This window comes from Danio rerio, chromosome 3, assembly GCF_049306965.1.
Source record: "Danio rerio strain Tuebingen ecotype United States chromosome 3, GRCz12tu, whole genome shotgun sequence".
NCBI classification, from domain to species: Eukaryota; Metazoa; Chordata; class Actinopteri; order Cypriniformes; family Danionidae; genus Danio; species Danio rerio.
In genome coordinates, this window is record NC_133178.1 from 31,105,551 (window position 1) to 31,133,537 (window position 27,987).

The 27,987-nt window shown below is 36.1% G+C and overlaps 1 protein-coding gene across 4 annotated transcripts; it reads right to left on the reverse strand.

Moving 5' to 3' along the window:
• Nucleotides 1–11: 11 nt before the first annotated feature.
• brsk1b (BR serine/threonine kinase 1b) lies at nt 12–27,987 on the reverse strand. Of its 4 annotated transcripts, none has more exons than XM_009299565.5 (19): nt 26,687–27,987; nt 23,448–23,542; nt 22,995–23,080; nt 22,673–22,813; nt 21,201–21,317; nt 21,087–21,120; nt 20,906–20,974; nt 18,011–18,157; nt 17,132–17,163; nt 16,857–17,021; nt 16,055–16,152; nt 12,949–13,099; nt 9,896–9,956; nt 8,795–9,083; nt 8,472–8,520; nt 5,872–5,995; nt 5,558–5,771; nt 5,391–5,480; nt 12–3,204 (listed from the first exon to the last, which is right to left on the reverse strand). In XM_009299565.5, exons 1-19 carry the CDS (start codon nt 26,772–26,774, stop codon nt 2,987–2,989), a joined length of 2,268 nt encoding a protein of 755 aa, XP_009297840.1. In that variant the 5' UTR covers nt 26,775–27,987; the 3' UTR covers nt 12–2,986. The 4 variants fall into 4 exon arrangements, with proteins under 4 accessions (XP_009297840.1, XP_009297839.1, XP_073800688.1 ...); XM_009299564.5 differs by having other exon boundaries at nt 8,795–9,404; XM_073944587.1 differs by lacking the exon at nt 22,995–23,080.

Sequence of the window (27,987 nt, forward strand, 5' to 3'; positions counted from 1 at the left end):
TGCATAACAGGTTGTTTTTGTATTGTTTATTGTTCTTTATCACAGGCAATAATAATAGTGCACTTTCATTTTTTTGTAATTATAACACAGACATTTATTTTCTCGTCATTATTTTTTTCCCTCCAATTTAATGACTTGCATTTCTTATGAAAAAAGTTCCTACTGTGCGCAATGGGAAAGAAAGAGTACAGCTTTACAATCTTAAGAGGAGTAATCAGTAATGACGACAAAGATAATCAATAATCATCAGGTGAATATAGAATGGATAAAGAATGAAGATATGAGTAATATTTTCTGTTTACAATGAACAGAGATGAAGGGGGAGGGGGTGAGCATACACTGGGGACAGGCAGGGCGTATGTATATAATGAGAGACGAGGGAAGGAGATTGGTCTAAAGTATAATTCTATGATCGGGAGCGGGACGAGGTATATAATGTATGGTAAATAAGTGAAGACTAACGATACATATGAAATGTGATACGTGTGCTGTATGTGGAGGCGAGTAACTAAAACAGAATCTCATTCAGTGCATAATGTGAAAGGGAGGGGGAAGGGGGACGGGGACACACAGAGCGGGAGAGCGTCATGATCAGAGAAAGTGTGTGGAGTGTATTTCACATTCACTCAGAGCTGGACAGACAGTCTGTATTTGCACACTCCCAGACTTACCCTGCCTGAGAACTAACAGAACTGAACACGCAAACATCGTCAGGGTTTTGCTCTGGCGTTTCCTCTGCCTCATGACCGGGCATATTTGAGAGCGCACGTGCTTGACCGTTTGGTAGATGTGGATTTAAGGCATTCATAGTGTACTAAAACAAGGACGTACTCCTTATTATATCTGCTCCTAAACATTCAACAGTAGTGAAGAAAAGTCAATGTGCTATTCGAAATCAATTTAGGAAGACGCAGGAGCTGCTGGATGACAAAACAGTCCTCGTTGTCGTTTCCGCTATGCTATTTTTGGGTAGAAGTTAACGTGATGGCTGCAGGATGGTGGCAGAGGGAGGACCAGAGCAAAACCTTGCTTTGCATTTAGTGCTCTTTGCGTCAGGAAAAGAGTGGACTGGAGGGTGAAAGAGAGAGAGGCAGGGGGGCGCTTTACGGTCAGATTCTGGGCTTCAGGGCCAAGACTCATTGGAGAAAGAGCTTTTAAGTGGATGTTCAGGATCAGGTTCCTTCCATTCACAACCGTAATGCAGTAAAAAGCCCTGCTGATCCTGAGTCTGCACTTAAGAGAGCACTTCACCCATTCCCGTGGGTGGGCGAGAAAAGGGACAACTATTTGTTTGAATACAATTCTCTTTTTAGGACAGTGCATTCCAGTTTCAAAGTCCAGTTATCATTCATTTTGTTTCATATTGTCAGTTTTGAGTCTTCTTGTGTGTGTGCGTGTGTGTGCATGTGTGTGAAAAAGACAGAATACTGCTCGCGTTTCGTACGAGGGGCTGGCCTGGTACATACGAGTCCGAAACTTTGGGCTTTTGTCTGGGTAACATTCTCAAAGATGGAGAGCGAACATGGAGGGCTTCATTCTCGTTCCCCGTTTGTTCCTCGTCTTCCATAAGGTTCACTTCAGTCTTTAGGTTTACGTGCATCCTGGAGGGCTTTAAAATGTTCTCCCTGTGGGAGACATCCAAGGCATGGAGTCATTGCTTGGTTGATTTTTCATTACTCTCCAGTTTTTCTCCTTTGTGAGTTGGCTTCTGTTTTTATGTGATATGAAATGAAAATGAGACAGGAAACTACTGAAATGTCTTTTAGAGGACTTTTGCAGCATTGTTAGAAGATATTTGGGAACAAACAGAAATGGGTCGTTTTTTTAAACGATTTTCTAAATTGTAACCTGTGCGATTTTTATTTTACCAGCCTGAACATTTAGCAAACAATCCATCAAATAAATAAATAAATAAATAAATAAATAAATAAATAAATAAATAAATAAATAAATAACGTGTTTTTAAATCAATAAATAGTTCAACATTTCTATTTTTGTTTTTTTTCACATTCACTTTTTTTCCATTTACTCAATGGAAACAAGTTATTTCAGAATATAACAAAAATATAATCTAAACAAGAAATGGAAAAACAAATGATGGTTAAGATGGCGAAGGCATATTTTTTCTTGTCTAATTGTAGGACACAAGAGCACGACAGGCTATTTCATTCCTCTTGTTCGGTCTGTGTTTGAACATGTCATAGGAAATCTCTAAGCCTCTGTGCCTGTTTAGTGAGTGGGGTGGATCTGGTATAGTCTGAGAACTGCCATGACTTACAACAGCCCAGTTTTGACAACATTCTCCAAGTGTAGCTTCCGGTGGCCATCTTTCCACTGCATATCTTTCAGTGACCAATTTTTAGGATCTACAACAACACAGGCTATATCTTCAACACTTAACACACATCCTCAGATCATGAGGGTATAGTCATGTAAGACTATAATTGCATTTTGTGATACAAAATTTAATAATAAAAAAAAGTTTTAGAAATCCTTTTTTTGTGCTCCAAGTGGTGTTAAGAATGAAGAAGGTCCTGCTTTTTGCCATTCTGTTTGCTTTTCTCTACCTTAAGCAGCTTATTCTGATTTTTCTGATGATCATTGCTTATAATGACGATGATGGAGATGAAGATGATGATGATAAGTTTGAGAGACATTCTTTTCTGTCCCATGGTTTGTCTAGTTTGTTGCCATTAGATCACTTGAGCATTGATCCTTCTTTGTAGTGAACCGAATAATTTGTTGCTGGGGTGTATATTTCACGTTTGTAAATGCTTAGAATCGGAAAAGCGATATTATAATTTTTTCTTCTGACGATGACTTGCATGTAAGAACACTTCCGTGTAGACAGACTCCTGACTTGTTACAGTTGGATCCCAGGGTGTGATGTGAAATTCAGGGCTAAGTTTACCTGTCGTTGTGTGTTGTGCAGATGGACCATGAGCGACTCGTGTCAACCCCTTTACAGCTTGTCTGATTAGTTCACTTAGGGTTGAGACTGGGTCCCATTTGAGGAAAGGAGGCGAGTTTTATCTTTGCCAGATCCCTTCCTTTGTAGTACACTCACGCTACCACCAATACTGCTCCCTTCTCCTCGATCGGCGCGCTCTGCCCGCTCCCCGCGATCACCTCCGCCCTCCGAGCGACGAGAGTTCTGACGGGTCGGTGTGCTGGGTGGACGGGACGAAAGCCCATTCTTCTCATCTGCAAGGAGAAAATAACAGGAACCATCAGAGTGTGATTTGTGCTTAAAAACATTTTTTTATGTCAATTTAAAAATCAGGGTACACTATCTGGTCACAATTTAGTTTTGGATTTATACTTTAATAAACATCAGGGATTTTATTCTTAAAGGTGCTGTGTGTAAGTTTTTGACTTTTCTAAAGAATAAAATACCATAATATGTTTGCAGATATTTAGGAAACATGCTAAGTGAACATTCTTGTTTATCTGAAAAACAATGCTGAAGTCAGATATTTTGCTGTGAAAATATCTGTTATGTGACAGCACGTCTGTCTTTGGTTTGTTTTTTATAACCCACCCACTGCCAGTTTAGCCAATCATATTTCAGCACCCCAGATTGCCTTGGTGAAAACTACGAATTATTCAGTCATTCATTCAATCAGAAAGGCTCTCATAGCATGCACCCGTGAACGAAATGCGGCCTCAGTAGTACAGTAGCAGACTTCGATATGAGATGCAGATTCAGAGTTCCACATATGGAATTAAATAATCAGTAAATAATATAAATATTACGAGCGAAAACATTAGGTGAGCAGGTTACATTGGTTACATCTAAGTAATACATATTAAACCTCTTTAACATTAAATATATTAAATGTAGATGCTGAATAACTAATATGTGTTGGCCTGCACTGAGTTCTAAAGTTCAATTTTCAAGATCTGAGGTGAACTATCTGCTTCTGTTTTCAGTGGTAAGGCATGTAAAATGCATTCAAAATCACATTATTAGCATTTAACACTGAATAAAGAACGTGAGGTGTACTTGAGGTGAGCATTGTCAGTTTTCTGTTGTTCAACTGCAAGCTGTTTCTAATATTTCAATTTGAGTTGTTGGTTAGGACAAAAACTCCTTTTAATATGTAAAACATTCCTTCTATTGCGTGATGTAGCTTTTATTTAGAACACGAAATCAGCCTTTAGACTCGATAGTCAGGTTCGCTTCTGCTGATCGTCAATCTGGCAACCTGCGCTTGCGTTTGTTTTGATCTAGGAGTCCAATATCCAGTTCAACCACTGGGTGTAAAACTTATATACAGCACCTTAAAACTAAGCTAAAATCCCTTTTGTTATTCAAAAACATTAACTGATTAATGAAGAAAAATATTTCTTATGTTTAGTTTTAACTAACTTTTGATGTCTAATGTTTCATTAAGTTTAACTTGGTTTAAATATACTAAAATAACTACAACTAAACTAATATATAGATGTATGAATAAATATTTAAATCAAACTAAAATAAACAGTTTAACAAAAGGTCACATAACAGAAAATATTTTTTAAATGTAATTCATCTATTAATAAAAACTACACTGGTATCTCAATGATACTAAAATACTAACAATATGAAATGTGAAACCCCATTTTATAATTAAACCTCAAATGAAAGAAAAGTTTAATGTTGTGAGAGTACTTCATTGACAATGTAGTAATTAAATAATAGACAAGGAACAGCTCATCCTATTCAATGCAGTAAATAAACATGAGCAAATCAGGTCACAAAAAAGCTGGGTCAGTGGTGAATAAATGCAAGTAATCTTCTAACACAGTAGCAAAATGGGTTAAGGCATCATTTTGCGTGATTTAATAAAATGGGCAAATTTCAGTAAACTAACCACCACAAACCTTAGCAAATCTCATAACATGATTCATTAAAATACTTTTTCACAAAACCTAAAAATGCATATGCAACAGTGTCAGTCACAAAAATAATGTCATGGTTTGGCATGTTTCACTGCATGTCTTTGTTTTTTAGTGCCAAATAGGGTTTGCACTGGCACAAGCTTTTTCTAAAGGGATAGTTCACCACAAAATGAAATTGTACTTACCCCTCACTTGTTCCAAACCTTTGAGTTTCTTTATCTGTTAAACATTAAAGACGATATCTTGAAGGAAGAAAAACCTGTAACCATTAACTTCCATAATAGAAAAACCAAATACTTTGAAAGTCAATGGTTACCGTTTTCCAGCTTTCTTCAAATATCTTCTATTATGTTCGACATAAAACTGAAAATCTGAGAGGTTTAAAACAAAAAAGGGGGTAAAGTGACTGAGGACTGAATGTTCAGTCTTGGGTAAACTATCCCTTTAAGTTTAACTTATCATGCAGGAGTACATGTTTGAGTGTAAGTGTAGTGTTCAACATTTACCTGCCAGTGCCTGCACAGACGGCTGGTCATGTGTGCTGAGAAGCTGAGCTTGAATGGTCTCTACCACTCTTTTAAACCTGCGACTAGGACCTGCAAAACAACATGATCACATTAACAGAAAATATACCTTGAGCGGACATGTAAAACAGGTTCATCTTTTAAAATACCTGATAATAGAGTAAAGGTGACGCTGTAGATGCCTGTCTCCCTCCTTCCCTCCCTCTCTCTGTCTTTGTCCCTCTCACGTTCTCTTTCTCCCTCAGAGAAGGCGATGTCAACCTGAAATTTGACTGGCTTCTGGAAGACAGACGGACCTCCGGAGGACTTGTACTCCGCCCGGAAACTTGTCTGAGAGATGACACTGTGACTCAGGGAGGGGATCTAGAGGAGAACAGAGACGCACATCAAAGTTTCAATCTTCAAACAAGTAGGAACAAAGAAGAGGAAGATGAAGGGGAAGAGGAAGTGAAATACTACTAACGGATAGAAAAGCATGGACGATGTCAGCCTTGATGGAGCTTAGAGGTTTGTCTCTTATCACCACAAAAATCTGCTCTTCCCTCTCCAGACTGATGAAATTTCCGAACCACGACTTCTTTGCCAACCTAAAAAAGTGAACACAGATGCAAATATATGCTAACAAACACACATAAACATTTATTAAATACTCATAAACACATATAGTATGTATTATTGTTATCGTTTCATGGCTGCTAATGTGCAAAGGACACATATTAGAGATGTTTAAATAATTGATTATATAAGAGGTTTATCAGTAGAAAGAAATACAGAAATTAATCCTGTAAGAGTGCAAATAATACAGCAAATGTGAAGCTCATCTGTCTTTATTTTTGAGTACACTTTCAGAGAAAAGTAGACAAATATGCTTAAAAGCAAACTATTTTTCTATCTATAAACTAACAAATGAAATTGAGGCCCAATTCCAATTCTACCCCTTAGCCTTTCCCCTTACCCCTAATTAGGCGGTTTTGAATTTGATTGTGCGGGTAAAAAATGGCATAGTCGGGTTAACAAAATTTGGGCGGTTTTGAAATGTAAATTTTAAATGCAGGTTATTTAACAAAATACAACAGTGTGCTCCTACTCTCTTCAGCTAGTAGTGACTATTGCATTGCACAAACAGCGTGCGCCCACCCACGAGAGGAGATGAAGGAAAGTTCTGACTGCCTGGACAAATCTGACTCCCCTTCGCGTGCACGTGCATCACACAGCCCCTGCAGTTAAAATTACAGCGATTTATCACAACACTTTTACCTATTTTTTTTTCTAGGATTGAAAGCAAGAATAAACATAGAAGCGTTGTCTGACAAGCCGCACCTAATTATGCGCAAAAGAATTTAAAATGACAAATGGGACAAATTTACACCCCATTTTGAAAGTAAAACATACTTTAATAGGTAGTGTAATCTACACAACATGAGTGCAGTGTGTGAGTGAGAGAGAGAGTGATCCAGTTATGTTGTGGTTCTCTAACTGCCGGTGTTTTTTTGCTGTATGGTTAAAAATTATTACAGTTAAAGTAACTAGGTTAATTTTGATTTTAAAACATTAAATAAATTAAATATTAATTTAATATTTTTGGCATTTTTTGTGACTTTGGGCGGGTTTTAGACAGCTTTTGAGCTGAAATGCAGATTTGTGCTTTTGCGCATCTCTGTTTACGCATATCCGCCATTAGCGTGTGCACTCCTGCATGAGCGCCGCGAGTCGGGCAAAATCAAATGCTGAATTGAAACTTTTAAAAATCTTGAATCAATAATGGAGTTACTTTTGCACGCTGAAGGAAGGACGACACCATGGCTGAAGTATTTCTGTTAGACAGATAATGTTCTGTTTTAAACTTTAGCTTCACGCAGAACTGATGCAGATGTTCTTGTTACAAATGAGCTATATGCACAGGCGTGTTGTTCAGCCACTGAAATCTTCGGGCGAAAGATTAATGTGACTATTTTCAGTTTCATAAGGGCCTTTTAAAGCATTGATAATGTAGATTTATATTAAGATTAACAACAAAACATCAGTAAATAACGCTATTCTGCCTAACCTGCTTTACTGAGCTAAAGTTGCTGTTATATTCACATTGGGTTATTTCTAAACAATGACAGCCAGTGACCCGCTCCCCATATTGTTTACCATGCTAATCTGAATATTCGCTCTGAAATAGCATGTAATTGTGGCTTAGTAATAAGTGAAATTCTTGCACACCGACGGGCCAAACACTACATACACTTCTAACTGGCGAATGACATGAACTAGTGGGTTGTCTGCTGTCGTGTCGCGATGCGCGCGTTCACGATTTCAGGAGGCGTGGCTTTGAAACACAGTCCCTCCCCTGCCATCCAAAGCTAATATGCTAACCTTTTAGCAATATGGCAGATCACCTACCGCACCTTTAAACATCACAAGCTTTATAATTAGGTTATTTATAATAAATTCTGTATTCTACTGAATTCTGAATTTTACAAAATTCAATACTGAATATGAAGTATAAAAATAAAAGCTGTTTGCCAAGTATTACATTTAACAGTACATATACAGTATATACAGTTTAAGTCAGAATTATTAGCCCCTCTTTAATTTTTTTTCTTTTTTAAATATTTCCCAAATGATTTAACAGAGCAAGGAAATTTTCACAGTATGTCTGATAATATTTTTTTCTTCTGGAGAAAGCCCTATTTGTTTTATTTCAGCTATAATAAAAGCAGTTTTAAATTAAAAAACCTCTTTAAGGACAACATTATTAGCCTCTTTCAGCTATATTTTTATTTGATAGTCTATAGAACAAACCATCGTTACACAATAACTTGCCTAATTACCCTAACCTGCCTAGTTAAACTAATTACCCCAGTTAAGCCTTTAAATGTCACTTTAAGCTGTATAGAAGTGTCTTGAAAAATATATAGTCAAATATTATTTACTCTTATCATGGCAAAGATAAAACAAATCAGTTATTAGAAATGAGTTTTTAAAACTATTATGTTTAGAAATGTGTTGAAAAAATCTGCTGTCCTTAAAACAGAAATTAGGGGAAAAAATAAGCAAAAAAGACTAAATACTTACTCTGGGCTGGACTCTGGAGTTAAACTGGACATGTCTTCTGACGTAGGAACTATCGAAACAAGAAAAAGATAAATAGTAGTAATAAATCAACATTTTTGCAATGATATTTGACTCAATAATAGCAATAATCCGCTTGTTAAGCCTGACATCACTTTTTCCAGGCTTAAACAGTTGCAGTAAAGTAAATATTTTTAAAAGATTAGCATCAAATGCATCAAATGTTGAGATAGTTCTTCACACGAGTACACGCTTGCACCCAGAACAAGTTTCCTTTATGTCAAGACTTTACAAGCAGACAGGAAGTGGACAGATGCATTTCTCACCCTGTAGCCTCCGGCGGTGGAAGCGTGGCGAGCCCAGCAGGTTGTTCTTGAAGGAGTTGAGGCGCGTCCTCCAGTGGGCTGAACTACTGGCAGCCATTCCACCACTTCCCCCAGGACTAGAGGGTGGGGTGAGGGACAGGGAACCACCACCCACACCACCACCACCACCTCCTTCAGCCCGCGAGGAGGACGAGGAGGAGGAGGAGGAGGGCGGGGTGGGAGGGGGGTGCTGGGGGTGGTGCACAGGGGTCCCCAGAGGGGTGGGGAGTGGGGAGCCCTGCGGGGTAACCTGCGACACATGGGCAGAGTTAGGATAGATGGTCTTAGTGACAGACTTCAGGACAGAAGGAGCAGGGAAGAAGAAGCGAGGGATGGGGGACAGGAGCGGAGAAGGGGAGGGCGAGGGGGACGGGGGAGTCTGCAGGGGGAGGGACTTCATAGACTGTAGGTGGGGGCGGTCAGAAGCTGCTTTTGTGGGCAGGGTCTGGGTTTTTTGCTCAGGCGCACGCTGGGACGCCCGGGGTGTGGTGGAACTTCCAGCTTTGGGGTCTTTGGACTGGGTGGCGGAAGCAGAGGTGACTTCAGTTTGGCTGAAAGTGAAAACTGGGCTCTGACAGGTAGGAAGAGAAAGGACAGAGGGATGGAGAGGGAAAGAGGAATGGAGAGATGGACACAGCAATGGTCATGAGCGTTAATGAGAGCTATGGTATATGATCATTAACATTAGCATTGAAACTGTGAAGAGTTAGCAAAATGATTCTCTTTGAGAAGCACGTGAAAGTAGAAATTAGTAGACAGTTGTTAGCTCATTCACTAGAGTGCAGAATGCAAGTTAAAACTAGGTAAATATACCTGTGAGTGTGTGTGCACGTGTGTGTGTGTGTGTGTGTGTGTGTTTATTGTGAATAATGGCTCCAGTATGAGGACAGTATGAGATAGATGAACATAAAAAGAGGAGCTGAATGCATTTCAGCTTTGCTATTGATACCACAATAACAAAAACAAGCACAATACGTTTCACCATTGTTCACTGAGCACAACATAGTAGTGTTTTACATTGTATACAACATAGATATGGTCAAAAACATGTGGGTTACTTACTCGAGGGCTGCTGAGGGGGCTGGATGAGAGGCCAGTTGATGCTCCACTAACAGACCGAGACCTATGAGAAGAGCGACACGTGTCAGTAAAACCGTCCTGATGTACTACAAGGCAGATCAAAGAGCAAACCGCTGTGACATCATTTGCAAAAAAAAGAGGCGAAATTAATTAAAAAAATTTTTTTTTATATTTTATTCAAACTTTTTTATTTTTTAAATACAAAATCAATACAAAGGAAATCCACTGCTATAAAGCTGAGCTTATTTTGGTTCCAAAGAGCGTATCCTATCAAGCTAAATAACTTGATACAATTAGTTTAATCCAATATGCTCACAGCTCACAGTTCTTTTTCATTCTTCATTATGGGTAAAAGAAGTTTAGACCTGAGCAGCAGTTAAGAAATCATCTGATCATAGCGATATGCATATTAGATCTGCATTTCAGCAGTCAAGTCACCCAATGTTAAAAAATACAGCTCTTTTTATAATAGACTGAAAAAGGTAATCCTTAGCTATTTAATCACCATCAACCTAAAGTAGTATTAAAGTGATGACCAGCTAAAGCAAACTGGTCTAGAATGTTTTGGCATGCTTTTTGAAATCCCTGATTTCCCAATTCTTTAAGACCTTCACCCCTTAAATGATCAACAAAAACACTTGGACTTTGTTGTGAGCATAGATATACTTTTTAAGAATAATTTGCCTCCACTGTTAGCACTATTTTTTTGTATTATGAAGATGTGTCCAGCAAAAAAATTCTTTTTCATTCATTTGATCAATCTTTGATGAATTAAAGGCACTTTACATGCCATGCAATGACCACAGGTTGCTAGACATGCTGCCTAATAAAAGCAGCATCAACCAAGACAAATAATTATACTGTAAACAATAAACACAAATACTCTTAGAGACCAAAACTATAAGTTAAAAAATGATTAAAACATTTTAATCTATAACATTGTTACATATTAATTTCTTGTGTATTGTCTAGAATTCTGAGTATTTCACTTGTAAAGACAACTTTGCTTGATCATTCATGTGCACAGAACTCTGATACAGAATTATGATATTTCTGACTTGAAAGGCACATGAGATGCTGCCGGAGACAGGATGTCGGCAGCCACGCGTCACTGACTATCATTCAGAGGTTAATTTATTCACAACCAACAAAAATAAAAATATGTAAGATATAAGAAAAGATAAAAGATAGATAAAAGACCAAGAAGAACTTTGTCAACTAACATGTACCATGAAAAATGCCCATTGCAGTTGCCAAGAACTCTGCCACTGACTGGAACGAAGTGCACAAGGGCTCTTAACTTATTGTTTACAATTTACAAAGTCAAAGATGTAGAAGGTGAATAGTGTTTAAGAATAAAGTACTCTATGTTCTGAGTCTAACATACACAGAAATGAGGCTTGTTCAGTTTGAATATATAATAAAAGTAGAATTAAATACAAACTTTTACTATTTCAGCAAATTTACATTGGATTGTTCTTGCTTATTGAATAAATAAACACAAATGTACAGTAAAATCAACACATAAATTTACACTAAAATATCATCTGATAAAAAATCTGCACCTGAAGACCTGTTCACACCAAGGATGTTTACTAAAAAATAGTTTATTGATAACAATATGAGCATTCAAACAACACACAATAATGTTCTGTTTATTTTATGCACATGATGCAGTTTTGTTGTCTGCTTACTTTAAATACTTGGGCTCTTTAAGAGAAGTATGGATCCTGATTGGCTGTCAGTGTTTTTTTATCATTTATCATCATAACTTTCGAAAGTGTCTCCGATGAAATTGTACTATTGCTTCTATGTCATTATCATTACAGCTGCAAACTCTACAAAGCTCAACTTTATGTAAAACTATGTACAGTTGAAGTCAACATTATTAGCCGTCCTGTCAAGTTTGAATTATTTTTCACATTTTTCTCAAGTGCTGTCTGATGGAAAGTTTTTTAACTTAATCCTTTTAATAACTAATTTCTATTATCTTTGCCATAATAACGGTACATAATATTTTCAACCCCGGCTCATTCTGAAAACGTATCGCTATATTGACCTTATTCTTCAATGTGGAAGTGGGTTTGTTTTTGCTATTGTTTTAGAACTTCTGATTGACGGAAACGGCAGAACACGGCCAAACTACAAACAAATTGTGTTCATGACTACAGACAAAGTAGAATAATATAATAAGAAAAATCTGTTTGCAATATTAAGCAGCCTAACAAGCTGTTTTAAACGTCTAACAATTAATGGAAAGGAATAAGAAATCTCGGCCCAAAGAGATTCAAACGGCTACACCCGCTCAAACACGAAGAATAAGGTCACTACTTCTCAGGAGCTACGTTTTTTGCAGTTTTCTGTTTTCGCGAATTTCAAGAGGATCACATGCTTATGACTGATCACGGCAGGACTCATATTAACTAATACACGATTCTCCAATCAGACGATTCCTAAGTCATCATAACCATAGTCTTCATACTACAGTTTTCTTCGTCTTGAAGAATCCCCCATCCTCCCCTATTCCTCCCACTTTTTTTTCTTAGATTGGGCGGCACAGTGGTTAGTGGTTAGCACTGTTGCCTCACAGCAAGAACATTGCTGCTCAAGGATCTTTTGAGCTCAGGGCTCTCTCCCAGGACACCATGCCAAACAAGCTTATAATCAATCATCAGCTAAGTGTGAAATGTGAGCTAAAAATATTTTTAAAATATTTTTAAATGTTATTAAAAACTGCTTTCATTCCATCCAAACTAGACTTTCAATAGACAAAAAATACAGGAAATACTGTAAAAATGTCTATTCTCTGGTCAACATCACAATATTGGAAAAATATCAATAACAATTTCACAGGAGGGCTAAAAATTTTGGCCCTCGACTGTATATCCGTCATATTCTCATCCTCTGTGTGAACTAGTCTTTTATTTATCTGCACATTTTTTGGAAAGCACATGAACATAAGACACGTGTGGTCCACCAAGCTTGACTTTCAGATGAAGGTTAAGACAGAGCGATCAAAAAGAGTTTGCGTGTACCTCTGGCTGTGTGCAGAGGTATCCAGTGCTCTGCGGGGGGGTGTTGGAGAGCCCTGCTCTGTCACACTCAGTACCTCCAGACTCTTTCTCTCCGGCCGACAGCGCCCATGACGAGTCAACATGGGCGAGTCCACCCGCTTACGGGGAGGATCTGATCACATAATCACAACAACAAACACACACCCACTGTAACACAGACATCAACACTTCATCCATCACACACAAACCTTACTGTATCCAAGCTGGAATAAGGTTTGGTTTTATATATATATCACAATATATAAAATACACAGCTGCAATGCAGGAGGAATTATCTGTATTACAGTGTTTAGAGGGAAATTAGCATAGAAGCTGAAAAAGAAGTCCTTTTCAATGAGAGACAGAGAGCTTCTAAGCAAATAGGGTAAACATTACCTGCAAACAACATTTGCTGGATGACAGATGAAACAGGGCATGACATTGAAATGATGGACAGGAAGGTATCAGGGCTGCATGATTTGGTCTAATAAATCAGAGATATCTAGATCTTTTTAGATTTGCTTACACCTGGTATTAAGTTGAGGGCTGCTCAATATATCATTGATACTGTGTGAATCTGCAATAGTCACATCACAGAATCTATCATTTGCGATTATTATTAATAGGAACCACAGTTCAGAAGACATGTGATCTATGGAGTCATTGCAAAGTTTAACTTTAATATAATTAGAGTAAAAGATTTTTATTTTTATGTTTTTAAATATTTTAAAGACATTTTAAATTTTATAGCTTGCAGCTTTAACAGAATTATTGTATATATATATATATATATATATATATCTTGAAGACTTTAAGGTATTATATTACATTTGATTATTGAATTTAGAATTTGTGTTAATCAGTACTGCTAGACTCCAACAAAAACTATGAAGCGTTGCTGTTGTTTTTTTATTTTATTTTTTGATCTGTGTCACTTTTTTGGTATAATTTTGTATATTTTATGAACATGATCCTAATTGATTTTAAAATTATGATTTTTTTCCAAATAGAGTCATCTTGTGAAATTATGTTCATATTGCAATATACATTGTAGAAAAACAGAATATTGCAATATCAGTTTTTTCCAGTATCATGCAGCCCTAATTAAGATGATCTAATCTAACTACACCAACATTCTACCACTGATCTGCTGATTTCCTTATATGCTAATTATGTTCCATAATCTGAAATATAGTTATGGCTTTTTATTTATATTTTTCTGTTCATCTATGTAAAGTGGTTTTGATACAATCTACACTGTAAAAGCCCTATAAAAAAGATGATTGACAAGTAAACAGCAACATTCATAGACATACACCAGCATAGGCCAATATCACAGGTGTCAAACTTACTTCCTGGAGGGCCGCAGCTCTGCACAGTTTAGCTTTAACCCTAATTAAACCCACATGATCAAACTAATTGAGTCATTCAGGCTTGTTTTAAACCTCCAGGTTAGTGTGTTGAACCAGGGTTGGAACTAAACTGTACAGGGCTGCGGCCCTCCAGAAGTTTAACACCCCTGGCCTAGTCTCTTGTCAGAAAAAGTGGACAAAAAGAGTGCCAATAATACTGTGTCTCCCTCATCTATTTGTGATCCAACAACACGCATCTTGGTCACACTTTAGAATAAGGTTTCATTAGTTAATGTATTTACTAACATGAACAAAGTATGAACAATATTTGTACAGCATTTATTAAATATAGTTCAACATTCACTAATGCATTATTAAAATTCAAATGCATGCTTGTTGACAGTAGTAATGGACTGTGAGTTAACATTAGCTAACACTGAACATCAACTAATGTTAACAAGCATGAATAAACACTGTAATACATGTATTGCTCATTTTTCTTCATGTTACTAAATAACTTATCTAACATTAACCAGTAAAACCTTATTCTAAAGTGTTGACCTTATTACCAGATGTAAACATGACTAAAAACCTACAAAATAACAAGCATTGAATTTTGAAATTCACATTTGGCCCACATATATGTGAGCTTGGACCACAAAACCAATCATAAGCATTGATTTTTCAAAACTGGGATTTATACATCTTCTAAAAACTGATAATAAAGTTTTAATTGGTATTAGGTTTGTTAAAATCTGTTAACATTTGGACGAGATACTGTACAACTATTTAAAAATCTGAAATGTGAGATTGCAAAAATCTAAATATTGACAAAATTCCCTTCATAATTGATCATTTTGTAAAACATATTACAAAACAAAAGCTATGTTTTGATATATTTACAATAGAAAATTGTAACTCATACAATTGACCCATTGATCATTTTGACCCATGCAATATACAGTTTTTCAGGGTCATTTATATCAAAATGACCAAACTAGACTTCTTTTAGTGTTCACTATTAATGTATGCATAGTTCTTATTATTAATATTATATAATTTTTTTTATTTTATAAAGTAATAATAAGTTGCAATAAAACATTTACCACCTATTGTTTTTACTTTTTTTCTGTTCTTCCACCAAAGGTTTTATTTTGGTGGAAAAACCTGCTTATAATATTTCCATCAACATGAGTGTAAGCAATGTATCATTTATAATGTATTTCAAAACTATTTTGCAGCCCGGTTGGTGAGAACCATTCTTTTCACATAATATGCATAATAATAAAGAAATGTAATGCGAGTATTGTGAAAAATCATGTGAGTGTCATTACCAGAGTGACAGCTTTTGACTCATATGCTCTATTTACAGTACATAAAAAAGATCCTGATCTTATTCAAAAACCAGCAGCACCTGTTCTCCCCCTCACTACACTGTCCTAGCAAGCACATGCTCCGACTCCGCTCTCAAGCTCCTAACGCTGATGATCCTCCACCTTGAAGTCTGTTTTTAGTCTCCGTCTGGTCTTGATCTGTTTATTTTGGGGAAGGAGCCCTCAATATGTTACATTTACAAATCACTGACGTTTGCCTTAGAGCCCTTTAATGAAACTGGCTTACTTTCAGACCTAAAGCACCGGCAGGCTTTCTAGGTTACCAGCTATTCTCCTGGCATTCAATGAATAGCTTTAAACATGATGGGCAACACGCAGCCCTAAACCACAAAACTCACTCACCAACGTCATTTCTGGGAGGAAGATGCTCATCTTCATAACTAGGGTAGCGCTCCTTTCTGTCCAACAGAAGGTAGTAGATCAGCTTCTCCTGGTTTTCTCTTAAAAACAGATACCAGAAGGCATGAGTGAGCTTCATTGTATCATCAAAATCATTCTTTAAAGCATCTTATTTAAAGTTACACTGACAAAAATAAATCCCACAGGAGTGGAATGAATAAATGACAAGATTTTTTATATTGGGTCACAAATACTGCAGTAAATTATTATTACAACTTAGATTATTATATAAAAACCTGAGAATAATTCATATTTCAGCAATCTTGCTGTGTCTGTCAGCAGTTAAAAACACAAATGCACCACTCGCTTGATGTAATTGGTCAAAAGAGGTATGCAAATCAGTCACATTTCATTCAGACAGTTCACACTCGCACACTCATCAGACTAATGGGATGTTTTTTAAAACAGAAAATAAAAATAGTGCATGATGAAGTGGATATTTGCCTACAATCTATTTTAGGAAACAAACTTGTGATGGTATTCTACCGTGTCAGCGATGAAGCAGATCTTAAATGCACACGCAGCTTTTGAAACTCTGTACTGCACATAAAGACAATTTATATCTAAATATCCAAAACAGGACTATAAAAAGAGTATCAAAATATGGGGCACTTTTTTTGTACTGATGAACTGCTAAAAAACACCACTAGTAAATGAAACAAAACTATGAACTATGATTTTAAGATCAGTGTGTTCTTGTTGTTGCTTGATATCAAGTCTGAGAACTGAGATGTCTCAGACTCACTCTTCACATTGCAGGTCTCTGGTCAGCTTGACTCGGTCTCTGAAGCAGCCCAGGGAATGCATGCTCTCTAGGACATCGGGGTCCAGATCTGTGAGAGACAGAATCCTCTTAACACACACACGCCTCGGTGGCGGCTGCTCTGGACACGGCTCATTCCTGCCCCCTCTGAGAAACACAGACAAGGGGGAAAATAACAGCATAAAGTTTTGAAAAAAGAAAGATTAAATAAATAACGACTGAATGGTGAATTTTCTATTATGAATAGTTTTACTTACTGATACCAGGGGTGCTTTTGTATTTCTTCCAACTGGGAAATGAAAATAGGCACATGAACATTGCATTGCATCAAGAAATGAATATATTTATGCAAATAAAAAGCATTAAATTGATCAAAAGAGATTGTAAAGACTATAAAATCCTATAACAGATTTTAAAAACATGCTCTCCGTTATCTAAACAATGTCAGCATGGTTTCACAAAAACATTAAGCAACATAACCATTTTAAACAATAATAATTAAAAATTGAAAATTAAAAAAAAATGTTTCTTCGGCTGCAAATCAGACATTAAAAATTTAACTTTGACATCGCAGTCAAAAACAGGGATTTTAATATACAGCTGATAGCAAAATGATTGCCTTTTTCATTTTTATTCATTTTCAAGTGATGTTTAACAGAGAAAGGACATTTTCACAGTATTCCTATATTATTTTACTTCTGGAAAAAAGTCTCTTTTTTTGTTGAATAAAAGCAGTTTTACATTTTTAAATATAATTTTAGGGTCAATAATATTAGCCCTTTAAAGATTTTTATTATTAGATTAGTTACAGAACCATTGTTTTTTATCTAATTAACCTAGTCAATGGTGTCTTGCAAAATAACTAGTAAATTATTATGTATATAAATGTGTTGAAAAATTTGTTTTACTTCATTAAACAGCACTTGGGAAATTTTTAAAAAGGAATTAAAATTTTACAGAAGGGCTAATCATTTATATAAATAACTATCTATTAGATATATCATTTTAAACTGTGATAATATTTATTGTTTTTAACTTCCTTTAACTATCTTTAAACTTCTACACACTAGTGTAAATATATAATATCCAATCCTTTTAAATATAACAGGTGTTTTTTCTTGTTTTGTGTTGCATACCGTGAGGCGTTTCTCAGCGTTGACCTCAATCATGCCACGAAGCAGAGCCTGGCAGTCTGGAGGAATGAAGTGAGGCATGTGAAATACTCCACTCTTCACTTTCTCCAGCAGCTGACGCAGGTTATCATGGTCAAAGGGCAACGCTCCCTGTGAAGTGAGATGATACAATTCACAACTTTCTGAGAGCAGACGAGAGCATCCAGCCTGTGATATCTTTACAATCAATGACCATCTTGTGACATAAAACTGTCATTTCCACAGCCGCTTATGTTTTAAAAAGTTGCTATGGAAGAAAGGATATTAAAATGCTGAAAAAGGCTAGGTGATAAAATCATAATGATATAAGGAAGATATAATTATTCCTTGGTAAAACATGATCAGATGTTCAGATGCGAAAACCTCTAAATGCCGCCTGAAATTTCCATAAAAAATTAGCATTATTCTTATCCTCCTTTGTTTATATTAAGTTATTTCACTTTGAAGACCATGAAAGGAACTTATTCTTTGCAATACAAGTGAAATTACTGGATCTACACACCGGAGCTTGATAAAAATGCTCATTTTAGAAGAAAATTTCAGACGGCCTTTAGAGGTTTTTGCATCTGAACTCTTCACATGTTTAATATAAAATTTGTCCTTTAAAGCAGAACAGAACTAAACACCTCACATACTAAGCAGTGGTGATGTGCAAGGTTAGGTTTGTTTACATGCAGAGAGTTCTCACATCAATCATGTGGCTACTTCCAAAAAGAACCACTTGAATTAAGCAAAGCACATAAACGTCTTTGCTATTTATCATGAAGCCATGAAACAGCACTTGTGTTCTGACAACGAAACTGACAAACAGAAACTGGCAAAGAGGATAAACAAGATTATTCCATAAATCTACCATGGATTCACTGTAGTACCCGTAACTGCAATATGATTTTTTGTGGCAGCATTGAGAGATTTGAATTTTATTCTTGAATTAATATAGAACTGTATTCAATGAGTAATGGAAGATAACTACAGTAATTGTTGTTATTAAGCTAAAGCATTTGTGTATTTGTATTTATACTTAATGTATTCCGGCATGTGTTTTTCATACTGTCATAGAATCCACATTGATACATTTCAATATGGTAATGAGTTCATATATATGTGTGATGATACATATGATTTACGACGGTCTAAATCTATATCATGGATTAGGCATGAGATGATAACCGGCTTTTAGCTTTACCGTGGTCTGGACTTGTCAAGGTTTTAAGACCATAAAAAATCCTCTGTTTTACCGTTCCTAAGGTATATGTAAAGTTTTTATGTGTTTTTTAAAATGTGTTGTAAAGAAATCTGTGTTTTTGAAACTAATGAAGCCAGCAGAAGTCAATGATTTATTTGAATTATATAGCCTGACATGTTTACTGCTCCAAAATATTAAAAATGTTTCTCAAAATAAAAATATATTGTGTTAAAAGGGGGAAAATGTTTTTGTTTTTACCCAGACATTTAAAAAGAATATATTTTAGGGCAGTAATCACAACACCGTGATATTTTTCGCCAAAGTTATCAAACTGTCAAAAACGTATACCACCCCTTGCCTATAATGGAGGACAATGTGTCATTTTAACTAAATTAAAATCTGAATTTTTAAATATAGTTCTCCAATTGTAACAAAGTAACAATTTACAAGTACTCATACATTACTGTAATTACAATGCAGTTTTAAAAATATAAATTTTTTTACTTTTAAGTACATTTCAAGGAGCTTTTTCTGCATTTGTTTCCCTTAACCTGTATTCACTATTGTAAATGTTTATTTTCTCTTTTCTTCTGGCTAAGTAGAATAATCAGCCACAGGATTTCCATTCAGTCAAATAGCATGTAGAGATATACTGTAAGAGGTTGTACTGATACTCACTTAGCAACCGGTTTTATATCACATGAAGAAGATGGACCCTTGAATTACTTTAGAAGAGTAGAACCTTTGTTATTTTTATTATTTTCTTTTCTTTTATATTCAAAAGTAAAATATTCTTTACTTAATATTATTTATTTCTATTTTATTTTAATATAATTCTAAATGTATATGTGTGTGACGGGTTTTGTTTGTTTGTTGTTTAAAAAAAAGAAAAAGTGAAAAGCTATTAGCACTGCTTGTATCATATCTAATGTGTTTAATAAAAACACCTCTGAGTAAAAAAATAGCATAGAGAAAAATTTAATCTGCTAACCTCAAGACACAAACATTTTTATAAATGCAGCATTCATGTGGAAGAATTAAAAGTGTCCAAGAAGATGCAAAATCATTGGATACAATGTTTAAAAGATGTCAACTGTATGGTGAATGAAATGACCATTTGGCCTTAGACAATAACTAAATACAACTACAGAACATTACGTTTTCAAATACATGCACAAACTGCATGTATTCCGTCAGTGTTTCACAAACTTGGTTTGCAGTGCTAACTGTTGGACACTCGTAGCTGGTTTGTCAGGTTTTAAAGTGCAAAAAATACTGTGCAAATTGTTCTTTACATTTAAACACCTTAACTTGCTTATTATAGGTGCATATATTAATGCAATGTGTTCTCACATTACATTTATCAAACATTTTAAAGTTATAGTCCATGAATGGCAAATAATTGAACTTACACTTAAAACCACCCTTAAAATAAAACGGCACTGGTGTAAACCACATTTCATTCCTTGAGTAGTCTTTACACAGGTAAAATACTTTTACTCTACTTGCACTACATTTTTTGTCAAGTAATGATACTTTTTCTTAAGTAAGTTTTTCAGTACTCTTCCCAACATGATAATTATCAATACTGACTGATGCAAAAATATTTTTGTAAAAAAATTTGGGCCATATCGCCCAGCCCTGACGGATATAAGATGCAGCAAGCTTCTTACCACCAACAGAGCAAAGAGTATAACCCCACAACTCCATACATCTGCTCGACGTCCATCGTATTTCTCTCCCTGTGATTTAAAAAAAAAAAACACTAAGCGCATACAATCACAGGCTATTTAATAAGAGCTGAATCTCTATCAAAAGCACAAGGTGCTTATGTTATGATAGTTTTGTCCTTACCCTGATAACCTCAGGACATGCATAATGGGGTGATCTGTAGATTCATAACACAGAGTATTAATGCTTCATCCTCATTAACACGATAATAAAACCACAAACACATAAACTACCGACCCGCAACTGGTCTCCAGCAGACTGTCCCCAACCTGTAGGGAGGCCATGCCAAAGTCAGCGATCCTGATATTATTCTTCTCATCCAGAAGGAGGTTTTCAGGTTTAAGATCTCTGTGACTGGTACAGAAAAGATGTAATGATTGCATTGTAGCATCTTTTTGACAATTTCTAATGTTGCACAATCAGAACAAAGCACAAGAATAAATCGGAAATTGTGTAATATGAAATAAATAAACAAATAAATAATTTAAAATCATCACTACTGTTAAAAGTTTTGGAGTTAAGCATTTTTTTTTTTTTTTATGGAACAAATTGAAATCCTCATAGAAAAAAATCCTGAAGAGTTACTGGGGGAATTTACATTTGCGCTTTTAAATAGAATGATAAAAAATGATATTGTAATCGGTGTCAAGGAATTTACCATATGTGGTTCCTTGCATAATAAAGGGTTAGAAAAGTCAATTTTTCTGTTTTTATATATTTTAAAAAGTATTAAAATGTTGTATTATTATTTAAAAATTAACAACAATTTGTTTTAAAAACTAACAATTAATCAAGTCTTTATTGTCACATACTTCAGAAATTGATACAGAAAAATAAGATTTAGTCTTCAAGAAAAAAAATTGTGATTAACAGGTTGAATACATATGTGCTGCTTAATTTTTTTGTGAAAAATGTGATCCATTTTTTCAGGATTATTGATGAATATAAAGCTCAAAAGAACAATATTTATTTGAAACAGAAGTCTTAAAAGAACATCATAAACATCTATGCTGCCATTTTTGCTTACATTATTGCATGCTAAACAAAAGCATTAGCTTGTTTAAAGAAGAAAACTATAAATATAACTACAGTTGAAGTCAGAATTATTAGCCCCCTTTGAATTTTTTTCCTTTTTTAAATATTTCAAGAGCAATGAAATGTTCACAGTATGTCTAGCTATATATTTTTTTATATATTTTTTCGATAGTCAGCAGAACAACCCATCAATATACAATAATTTGCCTAATTACCCTAACCTGCCTAGTTTAACGAATTAACCTAGTAAAGCCTTTAAATGTCACTTTAAGCTGTACAGAACTGTCTTAAAAATGCCTAGTAAAATTTTATTTACTGTCATCATGGCAAAGATAAAACAAATCAGTTATTAAAGATGAGTTATTAAAACTATTATGTTTTAAGATAAAATCTTTTCTCCGTTACACTGAAATTGGGGAAAAAATAAATGGGGTGCTAATAATTTAGGGGGGCTAATAATTCTGACTTCAACTCTTTATATAACAATTGCCACTATACGGCATCGTATTCTGCACATAATAAAACAAATCAACTCTTCTTTTATCCACATGGACTCATATATTTTTTCTCAACATGCATCCACATCTTTTTTAAATTTCAATGCTTGCTACAAAATATATATTAAAAAGTATGCTTATAAAAATATTGGTAATAATAAATAAAGAAATATTTACCATATAGAATGACTATGACAGAAATCCAAGGCAGATATGATTTGTCTGAAGAACTTTCGTGCCTCTTTAGGGGTCAATCTGCCTTTCTTAACCAGGTAGTCGAATAACTCCCCACCAGATACATGTTCCAGCACTAAATACCTGACAAAAGAAGACGATTATAAAACACATGCATGCATATAGAAGCATATAAAATATATTACACACAAGCACACCACAAGAGAATGCAGCAGAGTGTAGGTCTAGACAAGAGACAAGAGAGGACAAGACAAGACAAGGCCAGGCATGCTTCAGATGTGTGCAGAAACAGAGCAGTACTTACAGATATTTGTTATTCTCGTACACATCATACAGTTTTAGGACATGAGGGTGTTCTATTAGTTTAAGAATAGCTATCTCTCTCTCCACCTGCAGAAACGGGGGGAGCGGGGAACATCCAATGAGTGTCGAATAGAGAAAAGAAGCAATTTGTTGTAGGAAAACACCAAGGAAAGACGATTACTCTTAATTAGAAGTGAAATAATTCAGTCTATGTATTAACAAGAGTCTAAACATCAACAGCAGACATGGACAAAAATGCCTTAGCAAGGGGAGTCTTTAGTGCAGAACATTAGGACAGATGCAGAATAAACTGTGGTTAATAAAGCAGTTGGAGTTTTGCAGCTGCTGTGTTTTTTTTAAGGTAAATAAGAAAGTTCTGCGTAAGCGCAAAAAGACTGAGAGAAACTACAACTTTCAGATGTTTTAGTTGTAAATTCGCTGTGTGTCAACTTACTTTCATAAGAACAGACTCTGATAGCTTTTCTCTGTTAACTATCTTTATGGCCACCTTCTGTGTTGTGATACAGTGAACTCCTAACTTCACCAGACCTGCAAGAGGAGCACAGATGGTCACCTTTCATTAGATGCTTATGTCAAATCAGATGAGAGGCCCTTGTGGAAACTTAAAATGTACATCTGCAATGTTCAGACTGCAAAATAGTATGCAATCAATGTGCATTTACAAACTCGTACATGAAATGAAAAATAATATTGACTCATGCACTCTTTAAAAAATATCAGAAAAACACCAGGGCATATTGTTGTAGACGATAACATATATTGTTAATGAGCAGCCTCTTTCAGTTGCCAAAAATAATCAACCTCTTAATGTAGATCTATATCAATCTAGTGTACATTCACATTTAACTTACTATGTATTGGCAAAAATGATCTCTAAAGCGTTTGAATTTAGAACAGTCATCGTCATTCCTTAAAACTATAACTAGTATACGTATTATTGGTAATACTGACTAGCTTTACTATCTAATCTAGTTAAAGTCTAAATTATCTGCCCTCCTGTGAAATTGTATTTCTTTTTCAAATATTTCCTAAGTGCTGTTTAATAGAGAGATTTAGTCTTTTCTATGACATTGCATGAAATGTACTACTTGTTTTGCAAGATACTAATACACAGCTTAAATTTGGTTTCAACAGCATGGACCACGCCACACTTTGAGCTAGACTTTATTGTAGGGATGAAAGGAATAGTAAGGGAACAGTTAGATGAAGGGGAAGGGAAATTAGAGGATAATTAGTGAACAGGTAGGTAGGTTGTTCGGGTGTCCTACGATGATGCTCAGAGATGCAGAGTGGGGGTGCCGTCTCTGTAATAATTTGGTAGAGTAATTGGACCCCCCATTTCAACTTAGGAGGGAAGAGAGGGTTATAGGATTGTTATTGGGAAGCGAGAAAATAGAGAACGGGAGGGTGGATTTGACAGAATGAGAAGAAAAGTGCTAGAAGTAAGGCTGGGCGGTTAATCGAAAAGTTTTCGAAGTCAACATTCAGAATCTATAATTGATCTAATTTTTCAGGTCAATTTTTTCAGTTACTTTCCCTGCCATGTGTGGAGTTAAATGACCCCGCTCTGTTAAGGCTGAATTATACTTATTATATTCGGATTTATACTTGTTATATTATTATGATAGTCCAGCGCAGCCTTCGCATACCCGCGGACCTCTCAAAGAAATTTACTTACACGTCACAACAACGCATAGCGCCAGCTTTGTGATTGGTAGGTTTGGTATCGGTGAAGACGGGGGCAGTGCAGAGAGCCGCAATTTAGGCAATGAATGTTTTAATTTCAGTTGTTCAGAGTTGGTGTTCAATAAATAATCAAAGATAGCAGATAGAGTGTGTTTACTTTAATTAATTTAAAATCAAACAATGCACACTACATTCAAAAATGTCTCATTTATAATATGTGAGCATATTTACTGTACAAAACTTATCAGTGAACTGTGAGGGCAAAACGAGTTAAAATGTAATCGAGTTAAAGTATTCAATTATACGAGATTTTGATTTTAGGCCAAATCGCCCAGCCCTAGCTAAAGGACTGGTCTGCCTTAAATGATGTTTTAGGGAGTGGTTGATTGGTTAAGAAGATAAAGTAAGGCGTGGTTCCTTTGTTAACAAGTTAACTCCATTAATTGGACAAGTCATTGGACAACAGTGGTTTGTTTTGCAGCCAATTGAAAACAAATCTTAATGGGGCTAATGATATTGAGCCTATAATATTTATTTTTACTAAAAACTACACTACAAAAAAAAAGTTGACTCAACTTAAAATTTTAGGGCAACCAACTTCAGGACATTTTTGAGTTGACTCAACTTAAATTGAGTCAAGTGCAGTACTTGGGTTGAAAGTTGAGTCACGGCAAAAATTCGGCAGCAAGCTGTCTTAAAGTTTTGAGTTGATGCAACTTTTCAAAGTGTATTTTAAAAAATAACAACAAAACAAAAATAAATAATAGGAAATGCTGTGAAAATGTCATTGTTGTGTTAAACATCACTTGGTAAATGTTTTAAAAAGAAAAAAATATTTCACATGATGGCTAATAATAATCCTATGTTGTGTATTCAAGGTGTTGCACATTTAATTGAACTACTGGCGCTTACTAGTCATTATAACAAGGCAAAATAAGTAATTGTAGCTGCCTGGTGTAAAAGGAAACATTGCAAAAATTAGATACACATAAACCTAGTATTATATTAATTATCACTAGAACCACTAGAACCTTTTGATCAGTTTCTAGCACATCTGGAGTATAGGCTTTAGCAACATTGGAGACACATCCCAGCAAGCATTTTTTTGTTTTTAAAAGATGTCTATTAGATGTCTAATAGACATCTAAACATAGCTGTCTTGGCTAAAACAGGGCTAAATTTGAGCTGTCGGAAACGTCTAAGAATAGGCCAAAACTAGACTAGTCCTCAAATAAACAGAAATGAATGACTACACATATAAAGTCTGTCTAATCTGTTTATTTGATGACTAGTCTAGTTTTGGGCTATTTTTAGATGTCTAGATTTTCACTGAGAGCGCAAGTTTAGCCTTGTTTTAGCCAAGATGTCTATGTTCAGATGTCTATTAGATGTCTATGAAACACTAATATGTTTGCTGGGATTTTATTCAGCAATATACAGTTATTCAATTAGCAGATTCCCATAGATTTTATTGGCAAAAGCTTTAATACAAATAACAATGAAGTATCTAAAGTATTATTAAAGCAAAATAACAAGTTTTAATAACAAAAGTTAGTGATTGAACTTCTAGTGTAGGCCTGTGATAAATAAAGTTAGCAGGTAGGCTATTCACAACTACCAACATAAATAGATACAGTTGAGTATCTGTCTTTACAGTCTTTAGATATAAAAGTACAACAGCTTGCAGTCACATTTAAGCTTTGAACCAGTACTAATGAATCACTGCCACATATATGACTCAAAAACAAAACGCCAGAGAGATGAAATAATCATCCTCCCTCAAACACTGCCCTTATGCTGTCACTTGCCTCCGTGCCTCATTTCATTTCATCAGCTGAAATACCCCTGCACACACATTAACCGCTTTGCTTATTGCCGAATCCACCTTTCAATAGATTAATTCTTTAATGAGACGCGCGAAGTAGAGCAGAATTTATTCCAATGCATTAACTGAGTGCTAATATCCCGCAGAGGAAATGCTCTTACCTGTCTGGCCCTTCCCCAGCGTCTTTTCCAGTCGGTAGGGCCCGACATACTGAGCTGCCTGACTCCCCGACAGCTCCTTACTGGACATTGCGTTCGTTTTGTGTCACAATATAAAGGGGGTAAATCAGTGTATTTTCACAATGTATCCACTGGTGTCTGTCCTGCTCACGTAATAGCTCCGCCGTACAGACATCACAGACGGTGAGCGATGATGACACAGGGATGCTGAGGCGTGATGTCAGTGCCGTGGCCTACTCCCAAACATCTGCCGTCTCCTTAAAGTTCCCGCTAATGCATCTTTTACCTCAGATAAATCAGAGATTAAAAAGTGGTTGCGTGTCCGGTCGAGCATATACGTCTAGCTATAGCTGTTATAGAGAACTGCGCGGCCAGTGGGGTCTGTTGAGGGGACACGACCAGATCTGTCAGCATATGGGCCGATACTATAGGACTACATCAGATAATAGCTGTGAAATGAGGATGGAGACTTATGACTGATAAAGATAGCAGGGATATTAGGAAGCCTGCTCGAGTCATCAGTTCATTCTCACCGGTAATGTTATCTCTTTATGAATATATTCATGGAAGTGGAAGTGACCTATTTATTAAAAACTTGGCCACATCTATCCTGCGAAAGAGGCGCACATCCGGTCTGTTACACCTTGCGCGTATTATTCTGACCGCGCTTCGGTGTCTCCTTCACTCTTCAAAGTGTTTTGTCTGATTTGGATCAATCTGAGGACGTGAAAGAGGAGCGTCCCGTGCCCGTCATATAAACTACGATATCTTCCAGGCCTCACATCCGGAAATACAGGAGAATTGTACGGGAGAAAACAGCCACCCTTTCGCGAAAGAAAGCCTCAGTGTCTTCCGTCACATGAATCCGCCAGCGAATCCGCCGCGCGCGTGCCAAGTGTGCATTGCGCTATTGTCAGCTATGGTGTCGGCGCAGAAATCCCGTGCTTTATTCGTTACGGAACACATTCCTGGTCAAAAAACAAGCATCTTTAACTACCGTAGGAGCCTCCTCTCCCCCTCCCTCTCCAGCTCGCTATGTGCACATCACAGCATCTCCTCTCGCTCTCCTCCCGTCACCTCGGCTACCGCGCGGCCACTCATTCTCTCCGCGCCGCGTTTACGGTCGCTTGAAAACCCCTGGTGTTAATCCGTGCGCTTTGGGTGCCTTGCGACCGCAAGGGTAGCAGTCCCTCTGTCAGTGGGGCCTTTCTCTGTTTTCTAGCTCTCACTCTCCCTGTATTCCTTCTCCCCATCCGACACGAGCAGCATCAGCATCCGGGTTC

Coding starts and splice junctions, on each gene's coding strand:
- brsk1b (XM_009299564.5), bottom strand. CDS start 26,774: ATGTCCAGTAAGGAGCTGTCGGGGAGTCAGGCAGCTCAGTATGTCGGG. Junction 13,100..16,054: donor TCCTCCCAGAAATGACGTTG/GTGAGTGAGTTT, acceptor TTATGTGATCAG/ATCCTCCCCGTAAGCGGGTG. Junction 8,521..8,794: donor CCACCGCCGGAGGCTACAGG/GTGAGAAATGCA, acceptor TTGTTTCGATAG/TTCCTACGTCAGAAGACATG.